General features: G+C 28.9%; 1 protein-coding gene across 1 annotated transcript in view; it reads left to right on the top strand.

The window, feature by feature from the left end:
* Positions 1-25601, top strand: part of LOC123301121 (potassium voltage-gated channel protein Shaw-like) — a 128444-nt gene that overhangs the window by 45397 nt on the left and 57446 nt on the right. Inside the window, exons 3-5 of the mRNA XM_044883853.1 lie at positions 2970-3149; positions 17423-17521; positions 17612-17731. Coding sequence (XP_044739788.1) covers positions 2970-3149; positions 17423-17521; positions 17612-17731 — 399 coding nt within the window. The remainder of the gene's footprint in view (positions 1-2969; positions 3150-17422; positions 17522-17611; positions 17732-25601) is intronic.

Raw genomic sequence — 25601 nt, 5'->3', positions numbered from 1 at the left:
TTTAGTAATCATCATCAATAAATATGAAATTTTTAAAAATTGCTTTTCCATGTAATTTTACAATTAAAAATGTCAACACATCTTTTTTAACATATAGAATAATAAATGGTTTGTTTCTTAATTTGCTTTCAATATATTATAACGTAATTTTCCATAGAAACAAGATGAAAAAAGTGAATTTAGCGTGATTGCGATTGGCTCACGGCCTCAACAAGGGTAAATACGCCACAACCGTTTTATGATTGAGTGATATAGGCAACTATTTTGAATTAATAATTAATAAAAAATAAATGGTATATCAAAGTATCTGGAAATCTCAAAGCAATAGCTTTCTATCAGAAAGTTAAAAATAGAATTTCTGTATTTTCCCATTGTATTAAAAACAGGAACTTAAAAAAAATTTAATAAAGTACGCTCACTGAATCATTCATTTAAATTAAAATTCATCAAACGGCAACAAATATTACGGTGATATTTTATTTTTGTAAATATTTACGATATGATATACAAAAATATGGATATTATTAATTTTGAAAGTATAAAATAAAAAAATTTCAAGATATGGTAAGCGAAAGACTGAAATTGAAAATATAATTTCAAAATATTGCAAATTTTGTTTAATTAATTATTTAGCTTTTGCTTTTTCGAAAACCAAAGCAATTTTCGAAAAATTTTATTCTTATTTTTCGTCTAAATTCATGAAGTTATAGCAAAGTTCATCATCAAGGTTGAAAATAAGGTACAAATAATTTTAACCACAAGCCTAACTTTCCTTTTCGCTCGTAATACGGTAATGAAACAAATTTATTTATTTCGTGGAGTTTTGTAAATCTATTAAGCTAACTTGGGAAATTTAACAAGCGAAATTTTATTTAAGTAAATAACACATTATTGTAGCCAACACGCTTGTATTATTTAAATTAGTTGGTTAGTAACTGTCAATATAATGTTCAAATTACGTTCATATATAGAATGATAAATTATTGGTACCAGATTAATTTGTAAGCTTTGTTCAAATCCATTTATACGAACGAACATATGAAACGATCTATAACCCCAAAGGTAATATAAACAAGCAAATCAGCATATGAACATGCCAAATTATTATTATTACTCTAATATGTGTTCATATTCCTACGTGATTATTAAGGTTTCATGTTTATACTGGAAAATAATAATATCTTACAAATTATCTATTTGAATAAGTTTTAATTGAATCATGAGAATGAATAAATAAATAAAAACTTGTTATAAAACAGCTCCATCACTTAAGTGATATCATTTAAGGAGATATGTAAGGATTGAATAATACTAGAGATTTCAATTAAACTTTATAAATACATTTTTTGATTAGCAAAGTTTCCAAAAAACACAAAATATTCGGAGGTCACCGGATTTTTTATTATTATTTAATGATGAATCTTATAGGTTATCCTTTTCAATTGGATATTTGTATATTAAAAGCTCTAGAGAGTGTGATAAAAAACTATCTAAAATATTTAGACAATCTTATAGTTTATAATAATTCCATAAAAATATAAAGTTGCAGATGATATAAAAACAAAATTTTAATTCAATTATGAGTTCATAGAAGATCCATCATTTGATGAACAGAGACGACTATAGTTAGAGTATTGGTGATTGAAGAGCGATATGTATATTATCAAATTTATAAGCATCACTTGCACACAATATATTATGTATTTTTGTAGTTGCGTAGTATTTCAAAGCCAAAAATCATAACTTGACTACAAAGCATGCATTTGGTTTATATGTATCTCAGTGTCACAAAAAGATGCACGGATTACATATAATACTATATGTAATCCGTGCAGCTCTTGTGGCACTAAGATATGTAACGTGCAATAAATCAAAACTTTTTTACAATACTGTAGGCTTACAATCACCTGACCCTAAACTTTGTGCCACAAGATTTTTCTTTCAATAGGTAGTTGTTTGGAGACTTTTATTTGATTTTACGTACGCAAGAAATAAGCCCTTTCGCCGCCATCCCTTAAAAATGACTTCGTTGCGTTAACGACCATACATTGCGTTTTATTCATTAAAATTTGATAATTTTGGTGTAGTTTGACTTGTCTGTGGTTTATCTGCAAACTGATTTGTGCCCAAAAACACGATGCGATTTGAAATTTCAACTCACGATGTTAATATAGTCGGTCTTGTTCTTACAACACAACATCAATTAAATGTAACTTTAACAAAATTTAATAACGTAGACGTAAATATTAATATAAAATTGTTTTATTGTAAAATCCATTAGTTTTTAATGGAACTGTTTCAATTTACAATAAATAGATTTATATAGCGTGAAAATTGTTTTTAATCAGAATTATGAGTTTATTTATAAACAGAACAATAATCTCTTTAGAATTTTATTATTATTACTGCAATAACGTGATAATAAATATTATGTTCATATTTTTTGAAATTCATAATTATTAAAATGTGTATTGTAAAACTATTTTTAAACAAGTGAAAATCAACAATTAACTCAGTTAATTTTTGAAATACCATGCATAGACAATGTTGATTACTCTTTCATATTACACATACATACATGTCACACATTCATAACCGATATTCCCATATAATACATACTATACAATTTACGCCTTATTTGCGCAATCACGTGTAAACAGTAATGTTTACGAAAAAATGTTTCAAGCAAAAGTTGTTTATTTTTTTATAATAACATTTTTCACATTTTAACTTTTGTTCTATATCTAAGGTTTACAAGATGGGTCCTACGGACTCAAGACCCAATTGACCTATGTTGCTCATTTACGAGCTCGACCTCACTTTTTCCGTCCTGAGTACGCTGTAAAAATTTCAGTTTGATATATTTTGTTTTTTTTTTTTTTGAGTTATCGTGCCCACAGACGGACTAATTAGAAAAAAATTTTAAAAGAATTCTATAAAGGTCTAATAGATAAATTTGTATTTTTCAGGCAACGCTTGCAATTTTGGATAAATTAGATATTGATGCTGAAAAACCAAATGATGAAGAAATCGCTCGTTTATTTGGTTATGAAGAAGCATTTTTAGCTGGTAATTTAACACGATGGCAACGAATAAAACCTCAAATATGGTCTTTATTCGATGAACATTACTCTTCAACGGCTGCTAAAGTAAGTTCTTATTTATTCTTATATACAGTTTTCTATTATGGCCGCTCGAAGGATTTAAATGAAGGTTTTTTATAATCTGCGTAATGAATTGGTTGCTTTAAAACAAATGGAAGCGTTCGTTTATTCACATGATTTCTTGGATAAGCAAAATATAAGCCGGAACTAATTTAAAATGCAGCGACATTTTTAAGGAGTCAAGAAGTCTTTTAGATTCTCATCTCCAATGGGCTATGCAATTTACAATGAGATTAATCGGTATATTTTGATATTAAAAAAGGTATATTTCTGATTTAGTAGTCAATCCAATGTACTTTAAATTATCTCTATTATGTTTAACTTCTTCTCTCTTTAACTCACAACTAATTTTTTTCAATGACAAACATAATCTTTGGAGCAAAAATTTAAATTTGTAAATTCTTTTCAAAATATTCTCAAAATGCATGGTAACCTGAATCGATTAAAAAAGTTTTAGTTTCCTAGGTAACATCGTCGAATTTTGGAGTCGTTTAAAATTGTTACACATTTTTTGGTTTTACTTCCCAACCAGCAAACATCTTAGGCAAACATTATAACGTGCGATAAGGATCGTGGTTCCAAAATTTGTAATCACTTTGTATAATATAACACCTTATAAAGCAAACATTTTGTAATGGATTTGAATACATGACAAAATTATGATGTAGATTGTGCTGATGCATGAAATAACATAGATGATGCTTTATAACAGGAAAATAATTAGCCTGTTAAATAAATTCAGGTGCAATTATTCTGACAAACGTATCTGTATATACATATATCCCTCGTAGGCAATACCCAAGTGCATTTCTCAATCAATTACGATCCAATAAACATGACACAATCATCGAATATTACTAATTTCTCACGGAATGATAAACAAATTATTTTAAAAATTCACTAAGTATGCAAGAAGAAAAATAAAAATAACCATGTATAAGCTGTGTATAGCTGTGTATAAGCTTAAATATAACCATTTACAGAGTTCTTCAGTATAATGTTACCACTTATATGTATTGGAATATTCCAGTATATACATCAAATATTAAATATTAAATTTGCACTTAGCACTTAGAAACAATATATCAGTAAAATTTCTATCTGTTGGTCTCTAGCATTGAAGAAAATAAGAAGACAAATAAAGTTCAATACTCATGAAAGTCAAAAAACTTTTATTCAAGAATATTTTTTAACCAATGGACAGTAAGGATACTCATTAAAACGCATAAATATAATCCTCAGAATAGATGTCAGAGGAACGTTTAATTTTCAGATGCTTGGTAATTTGAGAAAACCTAAATTGTAAGTCTAGGGCCAACAGGAGTAATAATCTGCTCATTATTAGAAATCTGAATTCGTTTCCCGAGCAGTTACATTGAATATATATTTTTTAACCCCCGGCCTACAAAAAAGATATGTTATAAGTTTGACCGCCATTTGATAAGATTGGCCGTGTTTACCTGTCTGTCTATGAGATCGTAGCGCCTAAACAGATAAACTTATTTTGATTTTTTTGTTTCGTTTGAAAAGAAATTTAATGGAGGAGAGTGTTCTTAGCAATTATTCATGTGCGAGTTTAGGGTTTCGTACCCGAAAAATTTATGGGCGGTTTTTAAAATGTTGTAAATTTCACTTGTTCGAATTGTTGATGCGTTGGAACTTTAGTGATAGTTGGATATGTTGTTTCGTATCTGTCCATATTTTGCGATGTAGATTAAACGTTTTAGGAATTATTTTAATTTTTGGGAGCTAAGATCTATATCTAGTCTGGTCTATATTGAATGTCATCGTTGATTGGTATATTAAAATTTTCACGAATTTGTTTAGAAAATATTTTTGCTTGCATGCCCCCAAACAATATTGTTTTTTTATGGAATTAATGAATCATAATTAGGGCCGTCCTATACGAAACCATATAAAATTATCATTATCTATTACAGAACAGTAAATATCAAGTAAATTACACGGACGGAAATTTATGTCATAAACTGTTTATTCCATTTACAATATTCGTATATAATTTAGTTATGATTTTCTCTGTTATTCGATATATTGACCACATTAACCCATCTACCCAGAAGTTTCAAAAGCCACATCGTTAGTGGAAATAATAGGATATAGATATGATGTGACATTCATTAATAATAATTTTATAAATTTCATAATTTGGACACTAAAACTTATTATCTTTTTATCTTTGACTAAAAATCAAAGTAATTTATTGTAAATGAAATAAATGATTGAATTATTTATCAACACCATTACCCTTTGTGGTCGAAGGTAAAGACACAAATCGCGATAGAAAGACGTTCAGAAGTCGATTTCCGGTAAATGTGTAACATATATAACTTTAGTTTCCCATTTTCCCCAACAAAGGATATAGTTTTTATCAACGATGACTGTATTATAATAAAAATACCACCCTATTGCCAAAATTATTAACATTGGAATTTGTGTATATAGATAAGAGCGTATTCTTTGGATTTTAAGGCGAAAGTGCCTTATGTTTTTGGCCAAAACACAAGGAGCTAAGGGCACTAATGAATAGTAAAAGAGGTATGGGCACTAATGAATGTAGTCAATAAAGTAAAGATATTGTTAAGTATAGTAATTTAAAGTTTTTGATTAAAATTTTTCTTCAATCACTACTAGAGCTTCTCCGCATTTGCTTTAAGAAAATTTCCTTTGTTGCCAAATAACGTTTACTCAAATAATCGAGCAGTAATATATCAAATATTAACTGATAATAAAATACTTCATTACAAAATTTACGCACCTAAGGAGCAAAAGTAAAGAATGTCTCAGATCGTATGTTCATTTGTCTCAGATTGTATGTTCACAAATATGAGATTTGAGATATACTTTACTTGCTCCCGTGGTGTGTATACTATTTTTCTCCCCGACAAAGTCGGAAAGTGACAACTTCGTTTTGCACAGTGAACAGAAAGTTGACACTTTCTGCACGGGGGTGACGCAAATTAATTTTAAAGAAATTGTGAGTGTAAGCACTGATATATCAAATTTATAAAAGCTCCATATAAGTTAATGTATTATTTTATTCATGGATTATTCCTGTTTATATGCTGATTAAATGTTAAACGCTCGAACTTCAATGTCAGTGTAAATGAGTGTGTTTTATACCTTAATTGGTATCAAAACGTATATAAATTAATTGGTATCAAAGGTGTGTATAAAATTGAATACATTGATTGCATTGGTTTTCTCTGATGGAACTGCATTTGCTTACATTATCAATAAAAAGCAATTAATAATATGTGAATTTAATATTATATAACCACAAAGCCTACAAAGCTTTTACATTGTAACTAAACTAACTATTACACAGAATTATATTTTGATACACTTTGTAGCATGTTGATTGACGTCATAACTTTGCTGTAGTATTATTACTAGGAAAACTAAACAATGCAGTAACAAAATAATTACATCTCTAAATACTATTACACCAGCCATTATGGATGATATTTATGTGATAAAATTGAAAACAAAGAGTCATATGTGGGTAATATTTAAGGCTTCTCTGAATTTATAGAATACCAGTCGTCGTTACTCACCCGGGTCGCTGAACACTGGAAACTTCCAAATAGCACATAATATTCTTCACTTATTTAACTTTTGCCTTGACATCGCATCTTGTTTGCTCGCAACAGACTGTGTGGCAAAATATGTGTGTATCAGTTTACAAGAAATCATTTTGGCAAGCTCTTTTGTTTATATACGTTTAATCGGTGTCCTTCCCTCGATGGGCATAGCTTGAGAGTGTTTTTTTTTTGGAAAAAATAAATTATGAAAATATGTTTGCTCTTTACAATTATAACCTAACTGTTCTTGTTACAAAGGTTTTCTTACAATGAAAAAATATGGGGTACGAAAATTGACAAGAATGAGTGAAAAGTTCCTTCCTTATTTTCCATTTTTTTGAAATTGCTATGATTTAAGCAATTTAAATATTTTACTTTACTTTTTTTTGTCCTATTGAGTAATATAAGAGCATTGCCTTTTTGTTCTTAGGTTATGTTACGTTGTATTGGCTGTCCACAAAGAACACACTTAGGCTATATATCTCATTGTTATAATATATATGTGCTTTACACCTTTTCCACTGATAATTCCATTTCTCAGCTCCTCAATTGTTTTCAGAGGCTAAGTGTAACTCCTTCATGCATATACCATGCACTACACCAGTCCCTCATGACCATTAATTAAATTAATTTTTGTTGTAACGGCGAGAATTGAACTGGATACCCTAGCCATATCGCGAACGGAATTGGTTACGCCTTAACCAACTGAGCTACTGGGGTTTTTGTTCTTAGAAATTATTCTTTCTTATTTTATCCAACCCTAAAACAGTTAAACAGAATTTCTACTAGTAAATTATTTTTCAAAATTCATCACCTCTAATGACTAGTCTAGGTATAATAAAGAATTTATTATTATTTGAAAACGAAAACATTGAATATTTTGATTGTATTATTGACAAATAGGAATACAATGATATATTTACATTACAAAGCTGGTAAACGCAGTTTCCCTCGCATGATTTTCGATTACTTTCGAAATAATAAGTTATTTATGCTTGCTTATTCAGTGAATATATACAGTAATTAGTTAGGCTGATGCTTCTCAGGTAAACAGTGGTTAGGTAGAACCACAGTAAACTCGCCTAAAAGTAATTGAAAATGCAAAAATGCAAAAAATGAATCAATAATAAGTTAAACACAAAAGTGTAATATACAATACATGCATAAATCAGTACAATATTGGCATATTGGAATTTCAAAGCATTCTCTCTTGAAAGGCATTTCATTACATGCATTAAATTTTGTATACAGAGGTCATGTTGCGTTCACAACAGGTGTCCTTTTGTCTTTATAGTACAAATCTGTCACACTATGTGCAATTATTGGTAGAACATGCAGTGTTATACCCCTCAAAAACCATTTTTACTCTATTCATAACACAAATATTTTAATATAGAAATAGCATAGGCCAAATCGGTGAACGCGGTTTTCCGATTAAATTTTATGTTTCTTTAAGTTCGCTCAAAGAAATAATCGAAACTAAAGAAAATGAAGTCAGGCATATACAACTCATTGACCTACAGTAAAACTTGAGTTTGAGTTCGTAAATGAGCAACATAGGTCAATTGGATTTTGGGTCCGTACGACTATTAAACGAGTACAGATAGAACAAAAGTTTATATTTAAGAATTTGCTTTATAAAAAATAAACAACTATTGTTTAAAACATTTTTTCGTAAATATCACCCGCAACGATACAAATTAGGACAAATCTTTGTTGTCTATAAACGATAGAGAGTTGAAAATTTGCAGGTAGCCTCAACTAGTAATATTTATGTACTAACGATGAACAGTACTAGAAAATATTTTCGAAAATCAAAACAAATAGCAACCAAAAGACCGTCTTTAGGTTTTTTGATACAGGGGTATGTCAACAGTTTATTCAGTCAATTGTTTGTTTTCACTAATGTAATATGTATTTTTTCCAAGACCATCCTTAACTGTGAAAAGAAGCGAGATAGAAAGCTTGTTACTCTAGAAGGTGTACTGATGTCTTGTTTCAGCATTATCAAAATGTAGGTTGTTTGGACGTAAGGCATTGTTACTCAATTCCGTAACGGAAACTTTTTCAACGAACATGCATATTTATCCTATGCTAAAATCTGTTTTATGGCAGCCTTTCATTAAAATAATGAAAGTGTAAAAATATAATAAAAAATATATATAAAGTATTTCGTAAATATTTATTTTTTAAATATAATTTGTAGTGGCTTTAAAAACTTCTCTTCGATATAAAATAATTATGCGCTCCAAATAAAATATTCAAACAATTTGCACAACGCCATTCAACGTTTAAATGCAGCGCCTGTTTAGTAAAATTATCATAGAAAATAAGTCTTCTATATAGCAAAATAATTTGCACTCATGGAAAGATATTTTCATTTAGTCTTGACTATCATTTTTAAGGGTTTGCTGTTTTGAACGATATTGCTCTCTCAAAATCATTTATATTTGGCTCCCGATCTATTTCTTACAGCTTGAAGACTTCAATTTAAACGGTGTGTGAAGAGCGGAGCTTGTATGTTACACTTATTGTTTTATATATGTAATTGCTAATGAAAGCTTGAAACAATTCTTGACATTTTTGCCCTTCCAACTGATCGAACTGTTTCTCTTGTATACGATAGTAAATAAATTCAAATTGACACGTTTCTCAAGCCCCAAAATAAGGTTATATTTTATATTAGATATTATAATCAATACCGACCAACAAAATCTACATCTGGTTGGGATTTAAATAATTTTTTGACTATTCCAGTTCTCAAGATGAAACAATATTGGACACAAAAAAATTACGCATAATCTTACTCCAATTTTTCAATTTGAAAGCAAATGTGTATAAATTTTTGTTGCTAAATCATGAAATATTTATTTGCAATTCTCGTTTTCACATTTAAAAATTTTATGAATATGGATGGATATTTAATATTTTCATTATTATCATTATTTTTATCAAATAGATATTATTATGCAAATATTGTTATTGTTTATATTTATTTACTTTCAAATTGCGTATTTATTACAAAAAATTCCAACATCATAAATTGAATACAAATACCAGATGTGTCAGAAGATGTACCCCTGAATTGTGACAAGAATAAGTGACGTTGTCGATCCTTAATTAAAAAGAATCTCGAAAGCTTGTATTTATAAACTAGAGTGATACTTCGCTGGGTTTAAAAGTAAAGATTGATAAATATATATTGCTCTATAAATATTGCTCTTGCTTATCCCCTATAACACCCTTCTTCTATAACACTCGAAATAATGGTAAGGATTGTTTTACACAGGTAAAATATATGTATGGTTTTCAATTTTTTTAAATATATCAAATGACTACTTTTACAGAAATCTGTAATTTATAGTAATGTCAAATGTTAAATTAATTTAAATTTTTTTTTTTTTTTTAAATATATCTTTATAAATTATAGTTCATGTGTTATTCTAATATATCAGCTATATTGTTGTACAGTTTCATTAAAAACCATTCGCTAGTTTAAGCGTGAAAGTGTAACAAACAAAAAAATATGCTTACTTTCGCATTTATAGAGATAATTTATAAATTTTCAATAGAAGCAGAGTAACATTCTAGTTAGATTATGTTGGTTAGAGCATCTGACAATAAGAACTTTTGACAATTACTACCTAAACACTTTGGACAATTAAACTCTCGCATTTCATTAGTCGTTTGTTTCTACTACTTTTCAGTCGCATGTTTCAAAGAGACAATCTTCCCAATTCGTACGTATTTAATATCAGCTTTTTCTTTATAATTTCATCGAAAGTGTCCTTCAACAATTTGATCAGTGCATTCGAATCAGTCGAATGTTTCTTTAGAACACTACAAGTGTAAATAGCTTTTAATACATTTTTAAGTATTTTGCAACAAGAATTTGACTGTTTTATTATAGTGAAAAATTTCTTCAAAAATACTTAATATTCAAATAGCATACGCTTTAACTTTACGTAAAAGAATATAAGAAGAAAGTTAATGAATTTATAAAATAAATGGATTAAAAAAAATTGTTTATGAAAACTTAAAAAAATTCCAAAACAAATGAAAATGTAACTTTTTTAATTATTTTATTTTTTATGGAAAATAAAATATATATTGCTTCTATTTGAAAAGAAAAAATAACTTTAAAACATGTTTTTGTCAACATTTTTCAATGAATTAACAATTAAATACTGTAGTTTAATTTCATTTTATATACTTGTACTTAAGTATTACATAACATTCGTAGAAATATTAATTATTAAAAATTTAGTCCAATCAAATTGCTTCCCGGAAATAAGTTCTTAAACTACCGTAAGTACTTCAATCATTTCCTCGTTTTATTTTTACCATTGGTAGGCATTTCATTTATATTTACTCATTAAAAGTAAATATTTTCTCTTATTAGAAAATTATCAAAAAATAGTATAGAAATAGTGACATTTACTGCCTTAAATCATTCATTTATTTTTTGGGTGTTTATGAACCTATTACCTTTTTTTTTTAAATTCAGAAAACGTCAGACCTACAAAATAATTCTGATCCTGATCCTGATATATTATAATGTGAAATTTGGTGAGGATCAATGAATGTATCAAACTAATTATAACTGCTAACGCAGAGGTATATATTTTAAGCTTACAGGGCATGTCTCATTTGAGAGTTACAATGATTCGGCTATTTTTTCTTTAAATTCAGAACTATATTCTGAAACTCCTGATTATATACTGACTATGCTTGCCTGTATACATAATTTAACAGGTTGTTTAAATCTTCCTAACCAATCCGAACCAATTGCTATCCATATATTTTTTTCGCCATGAGAACTGATTCTAGCACTAGAATCAGTTCTCATGGCGATTCTCAGCGCTATAATCAGTTCCCATGGCGAATATGTTTCCCTATAAATGTTTGTTTGTTAGTTACGCTTTCATGTATAAACAACCGAATGCATTTGAATGAAATTGGAGAACAATATAATTTAGGAATTAAAGATATCTGTAAAAATTTAAAATAATAAATGATTTTAAATAAATTCATGGCCATCTTTTTTGATATAATCAATGACTTATGATTATTTTACATTTAAAAAAATTTAAAACTGTGCGTATAGCTAAAATAGCTGTGTAAAACAGTCCCTTCGAGTTCTATGGAAGGGAGATAAGTGAGATTAAGTGAGCGGGAGCCTTAAAAGCGGTGGTTGTTACTTTTAAGCCCAGTAAAGCGGGCGAGTATAAAGCTAGTTACCTATACATGATTTAAATAGAACTGTCCAGTTTAACTGCCATATTGGCAGCGCTTTTTTACTAGCGTGAAAAATTTAAAAAAACAGGAAAATAGCTCTTGTTTCGAAACTTCTACAGCATTTGTAACTAATTTATATATACTAACGCCTCCTCCTCATTTTAATATATTTCACCTCCAACTATCCAACTTATTGAACACCGTAGTCGGTTTTTTTTTGTTATTTAAAATTTTTTTTATTTGTTTTAGTTTTATATAACTTTTGACTTTATTTTTATCATACAATAAAACATTTAACTTCAGTAAAAATTATTGATAATAAATCTAAATAGACTGTCAACAAATAGTTAACGATACTATAGAATTCGATATATAAGTATAGTTTTTATTCAAAACTATTATCATTAACGTTGAAAATAATATTATATTCGAATAGAATAATGTATTTGACAGGTATTTTGTCATAGTAAAGAATTGTCTGTCAATAATAGTTACCTAAACCCCATACGTATATACGTACTACGTAGTATATACCTATCTGATTTCAATGATGTGTTATATACAAATAGTATAGAAATCCATGTTTTCATAGTGCTCAAGCAAACATGTTTATTATTATATAAATATAATGAATGACAGTCATCTGATCGATAGATGGTTCGATCCAATACAGGACGATCTAAGTGACAACCACTAGCCTTATCAAATGGTAGATAACGTCATAGTAATGAAAATTTCTCAATACACTTATAGTGAGTAGTGTCCTTTTATACATACAGAAATTTTATAAAAAAAAAGATGTAATTGTGAAAATGTTAAAATGGCTTCTGACGAAAATTGGGAAGTTTTCACTCAATGCTCCAAGCATGGCATTATATTATTTACTGTATTTGCCATAAAGTAAATGCCGCTATATATTTTTTTCAAAACGGTGTTGACATGTCTCTACCGCTGTTTTTAGACCTTAAATCATGAAAAATAATCCTTATTTAAGCGTTATCTACCATTTCTTAAACTTCTGCTGTTATGACTGTAGTCTGTTATCAGCCATAAATTCATTGTCAGCCATAGCTGTTTAGCTTCCAGTTACTTTTATTTTCCTTTTTTATGACATGTGCTGTACAATTTATTGTATTGTTTAAAAAGTAATGGATAAAAATTGGATTGAATCGAATTGAATTGAATAACTTGGACTACCCTGTAAATGTGAAAACTATATACAAACTTTCTACTAGATAATTTTATTATGTAATTCTTGAAAAGACTAGTTTCTGTGATATCACGCCTAACATCGATATAAAACCGCCCTTTATACACAATTCATCCAAAAGCTCTTATTGGAATGAATTTTTTAATTTTTTGGGTGAAAGGCGTCTTATAAAGTGAATAACTTGAAAAACGGGGAAAAAAAATTTCTAGATTTTTTCGATTTTTCCAAAGGAGTACTCAAACTTTATTTTCTCAAGTTTTCGAAAGGAACAAACATTAAAATTATATTATTGATTACCGTTTTCGATAACATGGCGTTTTTAGACCCAAAAAATTCAAATATAAACTTCATTGGATCATTAAATAGACAGCTTAAAATCCTATGCGAAAAGCGATTCTCCGTGATCGATTCCTTTAAAACTAAAAAAATCGAACAATCAATCTGCTTTGGATTTCTATTCAGTTTATGAGGCTATTTAAACTCTAAAACTCAAAAATCAATTCCTTACCTTCCGAAGTTTAGTTGAATTCTACTAATGACGACAAAATATGTTCATTGCCTGACATCGAAGAAATACTATTGTTATTGTCGTAAAGATTAACAAAATTAGCTGTTTGAAATCAAATGAAACTGGAACCTTTTGCACGTCATTCTTTCGGTAAATATGCGGGAAAATAAAAAATGTTACATACAGAAATTATTAAGTAAAGAATTAATTTTGCCAAATGGGACCTAAATATATTTGATACATACAATGTGCCCAAAAAATAAATTGACATTTTATATATTTTGAAAATAATCCCCTCCCCATGTAATGCACTTATGCCAACGGATTTTAAAATCTTCGAAACACTGATTGCAATCACTTTCCGGGATTGCCTCCAGCTCGCGGTCTTTTGATGTTGCTGAACAGCCAGAAGTCGCACGGCACCAGATCAGGTGAATGCGGTGGTTACGGAACGATATGGGTTGAGTTTTTGACGAAATGACCGCGAATTATGAGTACACTATGGATTGGTGCATTATCGTGGTGTAAAAACCATGAATTGTTCCACAATCCCGACCTTTTTAAGCGGATAGCGTTACGCAAATGATGCATAACGTTAAAATAATATTCCTTGTTGATTCTTTGGCCGGCCAGAAGGAATTCATAATGCACAACAAACGCGTGAAGTTTAAATTCAAATGTCACCTTATTTTTTGGACACAGTATTTATTACATACAAATTTTTGTTTTAAAGACAAAAGATGTTTTTTCACACGTCACACACATTGATTGGAGTAAAATCTCGAAAGTAGGGCATTCTTATATAGGAATATCGAAATTTTTTAGTTGAAAATCGAATGCTTTAATTATTTAATATGCCCTTGATTAGAAATGAATTTGAGTGAAGTTTTTGAAATCAATGTATTCTTTACATCACGTAATAAATAGATAAACTTAAATCCTTAAATATTCATTAAACAGCCTTCCTGAAGTTGCTGTTCACTTAATACAGAAAATTTATTTTACTTTATCACCACTAAATAAATAAAGTTGATCCCTTGTATTACGGTTAAGAAACCAATGACGTCATGTGTTTACATAAGCCTCAAATGTCTTTAATGTCATTTGATATTAAATATGAGAAAATGATGAAGACTTGCGTATAATTAAAAAGCTGTGTTTAACGATCCCTAATACCATCCATCATACATCGTTATTGAACTTTGGTATCAAAAATCGTGATGACAATTCGCGCTATCTTTTCAAATAATATCATCGATGATATCGAAACCGATTTCTGTGGTCCAGTCACTAAAGAGTTGTGTTTTTCCTTTGTTTGTGCATTTTCATGTAAACGCTGTTTAGCTTAGATGTACGGTTTTCATTTGGCAGGTATTAAATATAACCAAAAAAAAGATGAAATACTCTTTCATTTAACACAAAATTTCAATGATGTATTATATTTAACGATTTTAAATTTCAAAACGATCTAAATGGGAAGCTCCTTTGAAAATTGGAAACTACCGCATGAGAAAAAATTTCGTCTTTCCATGGGGCTATAATTAAATAACATGGGGGTAATTTAACAATTTGAAGGTATATCGAAGACTGAGTATTAAGTGAGAAAAACACAAAAGCGTTTTCTTTTTTAAGAAAGAAGAATCTCTAGAATCTGTATGACCGAGCTCATTAATATTATTAAAATTTTTTTGATAAATCGTGTTTTTACGTGATTAAAGTTGCTGAGATGAAACTACGTTTTCTAAAAATGAAACATAGCTAGGTCGATTTTTGACCCCGAAAACCCTCTGCGTACTACTTTTCATGGAAATCGTTTCACCCCCGAAATCCATAAACTAAATTTCATGAAAATCTTTGTATCCGTTTTCGAGATTCCTGATATATATATATATATATATATATATATATATATATATATATACAAGAATTGCTCGTTTAAGTGTGAAGCATCGATGACCATTTGTCTAGTTTTGCCCATCTTGTTCAATTTGATTTTAAATTTTTGACACTTGGGACACACTTTTCTAATTTAGAATCAATCGCAAAGAGAAAAATTGGCGTCCGTTCAATTATTTGAGGCAATAATGAAATAAAATTGAAACAATTTAACAACTTTTATCTTGGGAACTTAGACGGTAAAATCACGAGAGTGCTCTATGTGGACGGTTGAGAAATATTTAAGCATATTTTACCGCAGTGTAATCTCTTACTTACTAGATGTATATAATATTCATAATGTTATCAGTACAAAACCAAAGGCCTTAATAATCATTTCATACGATGATCATATCAGCAGATGTAGGACAACAATATTTATAACATCAACAGAACATGACAAATTATATTAAGATGAACGCTTTTAGATATTATTATACCATGCGTTTAATTTACATCTTGGCATAGACATTTCCCACGAGTATGACAGAGTACATATCTTAAGCAATGCGTGTAAGAACGAGGTCTTATAGATGTCATATGTTTCTTGCAAGTGTTGTAGCTTCAGTTCCCTTTTAGCTGTACAACTGTACTGGTTCTACTGCTGCTGTGTGTGCTGTGTACAGCTCAACGCGTATCGAAGCTACATTCAAGTCAAAGCAAGAAAACATGCCTATAACACCTCTTTCTTGTACCCATTGCTTAATAGTAAAGTACATACCAAGGTGTAAATAAAACAACCAGTATACTAACTAGTATTGAAGAAATCTTTATGTTGAAAACGTATTCAAACGTAAACTTCATTGTATTCTACTCAAAACAGAAATCATTTAACGTATTTATGACATAAAATTATTTACCAGCAAATGAATCTGGGAATTTGAGGACTAATTATTTTTAATAAAATTTTATACATAAATACTATATCGTTAAACTAATTACTTTTGTTTGATAGAATAAGTGTCGTTATACTTAATCAAATTGGGGAAATTTAAAAAATCATCGACGTATAACAACACAATTTGCATTTACATTCAGCGTTAAAAATATGATCATTCTGGATAACTGAATAATAAAAACGAGAAATTATTATATAGGAATTTTATATTTTGTCCTTCCCAACGCATACATAATTATATCTTTATCACATCTGCAGGAACCTAATCATAAATGTCTAATAAAATTTCTACAAACATTTCTCGAATTTTTCAAACTAATTCTATCCTTTTTAACACGCTTTAATAACTTCATACGTATGTTACGTTGTTAGTATGTAACGGAAAATTTGAACATGATTTTGACCCCCTTCAAAAGGTTGGATTAACTCGAAATTTGGCAAATTTTTGATTTACGATTTCCATATCTGAAAATATATATATTTACTTGCGCTCCCACCATATATAAATAATACTGAACTTTTGATAAATAATTAAAAAACTAAAAACACGTAATAAATAATAGTTTAAAAAGCTAAAAAACACGCTTTTGTAACTAGCTGAACTAAAATGTAGAAAATAATTTCCAATTTTCGTATTTGTGTTTCTTATAAACAGTTGATGTTTGGACAAATTTCAGTCAAAACTTGGTATTAGCCGCTCAAAATAGGATGTTCCAAATAAGAAGTGGTTCATAATTTAGTGCCCTAATAAATGAAATGTATTAAATTATTATTATATATTATTTAATACTCTAAAATCAAACAAATTGAATTCATATTTCTAGATAACAAATATAATACCTATATAATAATTTTGTATTGTTTCAGATTGTTGCTGTTATATCTGTATTTTTTATATGTATATCCGTATTATCATTTTGTTTAAAAACACATCCGGATATGCGGATACATATTGAACGACCAATAGTTAATTTAAATAATAATAATAATAATAATAGTACTAATAAAAATAATAATAATAATAGTAATATAAATACAACAATATTGGCAATTGAGGGTGTTAATGGTAGCAGTATTATTTTAACACGAGTGGATGATGTACCACATTCAGCATTTTTTTATGTGGAACTTGTATGTAATGTTTGGTTTACATTTGAATTATTAGTACGATTTGTGGTAAGTGTGTATTTTAATTTATTATTCATTAATTTATAACAATTCATTATTAATGTTGCTATAATTATTAATTATATTGTTTGGACTATGAGTATTAATTAATCATTTGTCATAATTTGTCATTATTATCAATTCAGCGTTTAAAATGTATGATAATTTATATAAATATTATTAAAGATAATAAATGAGAACTCTAGGAGTTTTTGTATTTTATAAATACGTATTTCGACTACAAAGTTCTTATCATCTGTATGAATTAGCCAATCGTAATTACTCTTATTGTGTATGTTACTCGTTGCTAATTTGGTGGCGGACTGCGCATGGATATTTTCGTGTACCTACCTACAATTTATGCTTTTCCAAGTATCTGTCAAATTTTAATGTCAGTGACGTCAGCCAATCATCTCCTTTCAGTTAACTAGTGCTCGGCCAATGCGCATGATCCTCATGCGCAATGAGATTCGAGTATTTTTTGACGTTTAAAATAATAATTTAAAAAATCAAACTTAAATTAAAAATTATAAATAAATCATGAAAATAAATAATATTTTATTTTCACAATCCGTTATCAATTTTATTAAATTCGAATTTGGAGTACGTCCCTTGTCCAATTTCATTGTTTCATTACCTAGTTTTTGAATGTAGATTCTTTCATAAGCGTCTAATTCGCTAAGATTGGGTACTGATTTTAACAGTTTTAGGTTCGATTTGTCAATATTATGGTCATTTTCGATAACATGGGCGTCTACACATAATTTACCTATTCTTCCATATTTTAAATGTTCCATATGTTCTTTAAATCTTGTAATAATTTGTCTTCTACTTCTTCTAATTCTCTTCTTCTAATATATTCCCGACTGTTGTTCGTTGTTAACTTTATCTTTTGGATTTCCAAGTAAGTGTTCAATTTAGTTCTACTGATGGGAGCTATTTTCAGGCTATGTTATCCAAGTTCTTTTATTGTTTTGTTGATGCATGGTTGAAAATATGTAAGTTTGCATCATTTCTTCTTATCGATGCTGTTCTGTTCTTGTTTCAATGTTGTTGAATTGTTTCTTTGTATTCTAAACTTTGTTTTTCGGATCAAATCAAACTTAAGGCTTTGGTTGTTGTGTTGTTGTTCAAAATGGCACAACACTTTGTTAATAAATTCAATCTCTTCCTGTCATAATTACCCTCTGAGAGGGTAATTGGACACAATATCTTGAAATAAAAAAAATTATATTTTGTCTAAACATACTGGTTGTGCGGGATTTCGTAAAAAGTTATAAAAACGGTACAGTGTGGAAAGAAAAATGATTATCTATTTATTCAAGCATAAAAATCGTATCGTTCACATGCTTAGTTCAATTATGTAAATTCATGTTTAACACACCACACAACATGCGTAAAAGGTTACTACACATTATGAATATATCATGTTAAAGTGCTTATTTATAAATACGCATATTATAAATATATAGGTTAAAAAAAATTTATCTACGATATTTGATACCATAAATAAAAGAATAGGTAATTGAGAAAATCATATAAATAATGCAATAAAAAGAAGAAAATAACATCGAATACTGCGACAAAATCTTTATATACATGATGTAACTTTAAAAGATGTCAAAACAATTTCAAGACAACTCATTGCATAGTAAAACGTGTAACTGGAGATTTTTAAACATCGTCTAGTCAGGTTTCTAGCAAGAAAACTGGGCTAACATTCTCATTTGAACGCTACATACATTAATTGTTAAAAACGCTCCAAAAAAACATTAATAACCTAATCCGACAATTCTAATCAACATATATACTTCGAAAAATAACAATTTAAAAATTTTGTTTTTTTGTAACTCAAATTGGAAGTTATCGTCATTTCTACTTTTGATAATGAGGCAAAACTAAAACAAAAGTTATAATTTGCGCCAGAATTGTTACATTTTTAGATCGTGTCAACTCTAGTAGCTCAGTTGGTTAAGGTGTAACCAATTCTGTTCGCGGTATGCTAGGGTAGTGGAATCACTTCCAGCCGCCAAAACAAAAATTAATTTATTTAAATGTTGTGATGGGCTGGTGTAGTGAAAATAATTGAGGAACTGATAAATGAAATTATCAGCGGAAAATGTGGTAAAACACATATATGGTATCACGATGGGCTCTATAGAGTAAGTGTGTCCTTCGTGGATAGGCAATATAACCTAACCTAACCAAACCAAGAGCGAGACACATTATTAATCAAAAGTCTTTGTAAATCAAAATCTTGTCTCTTTTTCAAATTAAATTTGAGTGAAATAACTAACCTATAAGGCGATTTTTCAAACACTTTCTGTATTGTATTGATATAAAAGGCTCTCAGATTTAAAAAAAGTTTAAATCGTTTTATTTCGAAGTATAGAATTTGACTAAAAAGTTTTTTGGAAGGATTCTTGAAGAGCAAATTATTTGTGTCGCGTCTTAACATGAGCTCTAGCCTTTTTTTCCAGGCTTAGTGTTGGTGTACTCTTCTTTACGCTACAATACTCACATTCATTGTATCCTTATGAGTGGGAAATTTCTAAGTAAAAACCAAAAAGAGAATTCAATTGACATTAGAATAAGAGATTGTATTTTCAACACTGGTTTCGGGTATGGTCCTTTTAACATTTGCACTGCTACGGACTCATAATAAAAAAAAATAAAAATAAACAAAAAATATTTATAAAATACATAACATTTTCTCCGCAATCTTATATAATATTAAACTATTTTTTTTAAATACATAAACCTATTAATTTTTATATGACAAATAAAACCGCAATGCATTTATTTTATTATTTTCTCAGAAAATTTTCAAATAAAAAAAAAGTATTCCTTTTACAAAACATTGATGTCATATGTATACAGGATGAGAAAATGTTTTAATCCCTGTAGCATATTGTACATAGAGAAGTAATGAAAAAAGCGCATATATTTTTATCCTAATGTGATTTTTTTTTAAATTCATTATGTTGTTCAATTTTCACTCAAAACAATAATCACACCAGGTCATGAATTATTAATGGTGGATATTTCCATCTTCTGTGTACCCCTTTTTTATGATTTAATACAGTATTATTATGCCCTTTTAAATGACGTATAATAAGTAAGGGGGTGCCATTTGAAATTTCAAAGTTGGTGTAGCTGGGGATGAAGGAATGAAACATAAAATTCTCTAGGTGTCATTTTCAACTTCCCTGTCGATATCTAAATCGACGTGTATTCACTTAAAAGAATAATCCCATCGGATCAAGAGTTAATAAGGGTAGACACTTTCGAAATGAATATACTGCCTAATAGTTATTATCAGAGCAAAGTCATTTCATTTATGGTACCTATATCGGATTACAAACCTTTCCCATTTGAGTAAAATCGATCAAATCTTCGAGATAAAATTTTAAGAATTTATCTATTTAATAAATTTTCATCGAAACATAAAAATGTTCTAAAAGACAGTTTTAACTTGAAAATAAAAGGGAATCAGGTGAAAAAATAGTTTTAGAATGTTTACTCACTACAATTACTAAATTTAAATGACAAAATTATTGAGTGAAAATATAAGGTACCTTAGGTAAATATGATAATAAGGCCTACATGATAATAAGGCCTACATCTGATATTTCGCGGTTAATTTATGTCTTCACACCTCACATGATGCGCACACATGTGCTTAGACGGTGTAAGCGCTATGGTATTTGTCCGCTCCCCCTTTTTTTTCCACTATAACAAGTGTAAAAACTCTGTAAGAATTTATATTTGTCTCCATGCATTACATGATGAGTTAAAAAGAATGGGCAATGAAAATTGTATACTCTAATTCAAAATAAACGCAAAACTTGAAACAAAGAGAAGTAAAATAAAAACAAGTGAAAACAAATAATTGACTGAGTTAATTGTTGAAATACCATGCATAGTCGGTATTGATTTCTTTATCGCATTACATATACAAACATGTGACACATACATAATCACATGACACATGATAATCAAGTATAGTACATATTATAAAATTTCCGCCTAATTGGCGCCCTCAAGGGTAAACAGTGATGTTTACGAAAAAATGTTTCAAACAAAAGTTGTTTAATTTTTGATAAGGAACATTTTACATTTAAACTTTTGTTCTATCTCTAACGGTTTACAAGATGGGTCCTACGGACCAAAGACCCAATTGACCCATGATGCTCATTTACGAACTTGAACTCACTTTTTACGTCCTGAGTACGCTGTAAAAATTTCAGCTCGTTATCTTTGTTCGTTTTTGAGTTATTGTGTCCACAGACGGACGGACGGACGGACGGACGGACAGACGGACGGACGGACGGACAGACGGACGGGCGGACAACCGGAAATGGGCTAATTAGATGATTTTATGAACACCTATGACAAAATTTTTTTCCAAGCATAATTATTTTTAAGCGTTACAAACTTGGGACTAAACTTAATATACTATGTATATTTCATATATCCATGGTATAAAGATTATACTCTTGAGTAGAATCCGCCTCTGTAGTTATATGGTAATGTTTCCCGATACATCCTGTGTTTTTATAGAGGTTTTTTTTGAAATTTATAAATATGATAAATACTAAAAATACATATGAATCTAAAAAAAAAAAATTCATTTCCTTCCTCAATCCATTATAATGTAAATAATATTGTTTTCATTTTACGTATTTTAAATATTTAAAGAGGTATTCTTTCACTCGGGTATAATTTTATCCACTTGTTTGTTTTATTAGTAAGTAATGTGATAATGAAGTAATTTTAATGTACCTACTAATGAAGTAATTTTTATAATTAACTTAAATAAATTCATTAACCAAATAAAAAGTGTAGTAAATGTTTTAGTCCCCGTCTGATAAGAGGGGTGTTATAAGCTTAACTTGTCTGTGAATCTGAATATCTGTGTATCTGTGTGCCTCTCTGTAGCATCTTTATTCCTAAGCGAATGGACCGACTTTGATTTTTTTTGTTCGAAAGGTAATTTTATCGAGAGTGTTCTTAGCTCTGTTTCAAGTGCGCGTATTTGTTTCCGCAACTGGTAACAACTAAAAAAGAGGTGATGATGTTTTAAGATACGAGCATATTTTCTTAAAACAAAGCTAAAAACACTCTCCAACAAATAACCTTTAAAACTCTCCAACAAAGAACAACCAAATATGAAAAAAATAAATTTGGTTCATTCGTTTAGAAGCTACGATTACAAACGAGAAGTTACAAACGAATCGATCATCCTTAATTTTGTGTCGGGGGTTTTCTTTAAACTTTTATTTTAATATTATTATAACAATGTCATACAGATCGCCGCATTAGTGCCGCTGCCAATTATGCAGCGTTGTCTGCTTACATAACACATGTAACCAGATAACAAACTTCTATTTAGAACTAAGCTGTTGAAAAAAAAATATCAGAAAGATACAGATGAAGAAAATTGTAGGCAAATTATTTGCGAAAAATCCTTTTTCAATTATTTCAACAGCTTTAAACTTCCTCCCATTTTTTCAAAGTACACTCTGTGTCAAAATAATTGCAAAAGTTGAACCATTCTAAATGACATTACTATGATAGTACATGTAATTCATATATAATGTTAGATATCACTTAGAATAGTAAAACAGTTGCATTTGATGTGACACAGAGTGCGCCTGTTGTCAATAATTTTCGTTTACCATACAGTGTACAAAAAAATTGTCGAAAAGGACAAAAATTTAAATGCTCGATTCATTATGAGTTTCCTTAATACAAATGAAAGAAAAAAAAACGTTGAATGAATAATATATTTGAGTGGGAAAACGAAAAGGTGAACAGAGATAGTAAACTGAATTAGTAATAGTAAGTTATGTAATAATTGTTATTTTAACGTGTTTAAACCTATTTTATATTTTCTTTAAAAATTTGCTCAACCGTAAAACTCAAATTTTGAAAACCTTACTACATTCATGCATATAATAAATAAAGTCCAAGTAATTTGGAAATTACATACTAATAATAAAATGAACTAAGGTGTGAATGCGACCCTTATGGTCCACATCATTATCTTTTCAGAAAATTATATTTTTTTATTTGTATAAGAAAGATGTGTAGTTTAGAGGCTACCCACACGCTTTGCAAGCAAGAAGTCCTGAAATTAACACCCGACACGTTAAATACCATGTATATATGAAATAAATTAAGGTATATTTAGTTTAGTCCAAAGTTTGTAACGCTTAAATTTTTGATGCTACCAGCAAAATTTTGGTAAAGATGTCCATAAAATCTAATGAGTGGATTTCCGGTTGTCTGTCCGTCTGTGCGTCTGTCATCAAGATAACTCAAAATCATTTTGTTTGAAACATCTTTTCGTAAACATTACTATTTATTCGCAAAGTAGGTCAGAAACATTATACATGTATTGCAATGTATCAAGTATTGTATATATATGTATATATGTATTTGTTTGTTTATTAATAAATAAATAAATAAATTTTTATATGATTCGAGACTTATTATTACAATCTTTTTACAAAGAGTTCCTTCATTAATCAACGAAAACAAAAATTATTCGAAATAGTAAGAAAATGTTACTATTAATATGTCTACTCAGGTAGTGAGAAGAAATATACTCTTATTACGTTGTGTGTAAGAGTGGCTATCTTTCTTTACTTACTGGAAAACTCCGTAAATTGCTTAATTTCACTTGTTTAATTATACAAATTCATAAAATTCAGTTTTGGTTTGTAAATATTAGTACTTTTGTCTGTAGACGAAATTTTGCAACAATTTCACTAATTATCAAAAATTCCAATTTTGTGTTGTTTTATATTTCTCCTAAAATATAGTTACGAAATCTTGATTTTATTTTAAGGGGTATTAAAAATATCGTCCTAACTATGAAACGAAAGTTATGATAAATTTTTCGTTTGAATTTTCGGGCCGATTATAAGAACTTCCCTATGTGAAGATATAATAAAATGGATTATGTATCAAAATATTACAATAATTATGTAAATTTTATATAGTACATTCATCTATGTATTAATTTTAAGTTATACTAAACAAAGTGTAAGTAATTTTATTAAATAGATAAAATTTATTATAATTTGACACTAAAATCTGGATGTATAATAATAATATACATTGTAATATAAGCTGTTATTATATAAACATAGTATGTTGTGTTTTTAACCGACGAAAAAAGAGGAGGCTACCAATACGAGTGTATTTTCTTGTGTCGCTCGATATTTTCGCTTTTTATAAACTATTCACTCTTTATTGACTCTTTTTCTATCAAATATGGTATCTTTTCATGGTGGTACCGTTTTTTTTATACCGATATAAAAGAGATATTAGAGCTGAAATTTGTAAAGCGTGCTTAGGACGTAAAAAGTGAGGTGGAGTTCGTAAATGAGCAATATAGGTCAATTGTTCCTTAAGCCCGTAGGACCCATCTTGTAAACCGTTAGAGATAGAACAAAATCTTAAATATAAAAAAATGCTCTTAATAAAAACATAAACACTTTTATTTGAAACATTTTTTTCTAAACATCACTGTTGGCCCGTAAAGGCACAAATTATGTAACGAACATATAGTATGTATACACGTATTGTATGTGTGTGTAAGAGAAGTGGATATCTTTCTTTACCAACAATAACTTTATCAACACTGTCTGTCTATAAATGGTAGTTCAAAATTTAACTCAGTCAATTGTTTGTTTTCACTTATTTAATGTAGTTATTGAGACGTACTTTATTTAACAAAATAGAAAAATAAACATAAACTATAGAATCTACTTTAAACAAATTCACAGAAAGATAAAAACTAATTATGAAATGAATATTTTTAACATATTTTCCTTTTTAAGCAATGACGTCTTGAAGTTGGCCCCGA

Source organism: Chrysoperla carnea, chromosome 5 (assembly GCF_905475395.1).
Source record: "Chrysoperla carnea chromosome 5, inChrCarn1.1, whole genome shotgun sequence".
Classification (NCBI taxonomy): Eukaryota; Metazoa; Arthropoda; class Insecta; order Neuroptera; family Chrysopidae; genus Chrysoperla; species Chrysoperla carnea.
Note: the sequence above shows the minus strand (reverse complement) of the source record. Positions and strands in the feature narration are given on the sequence as shown.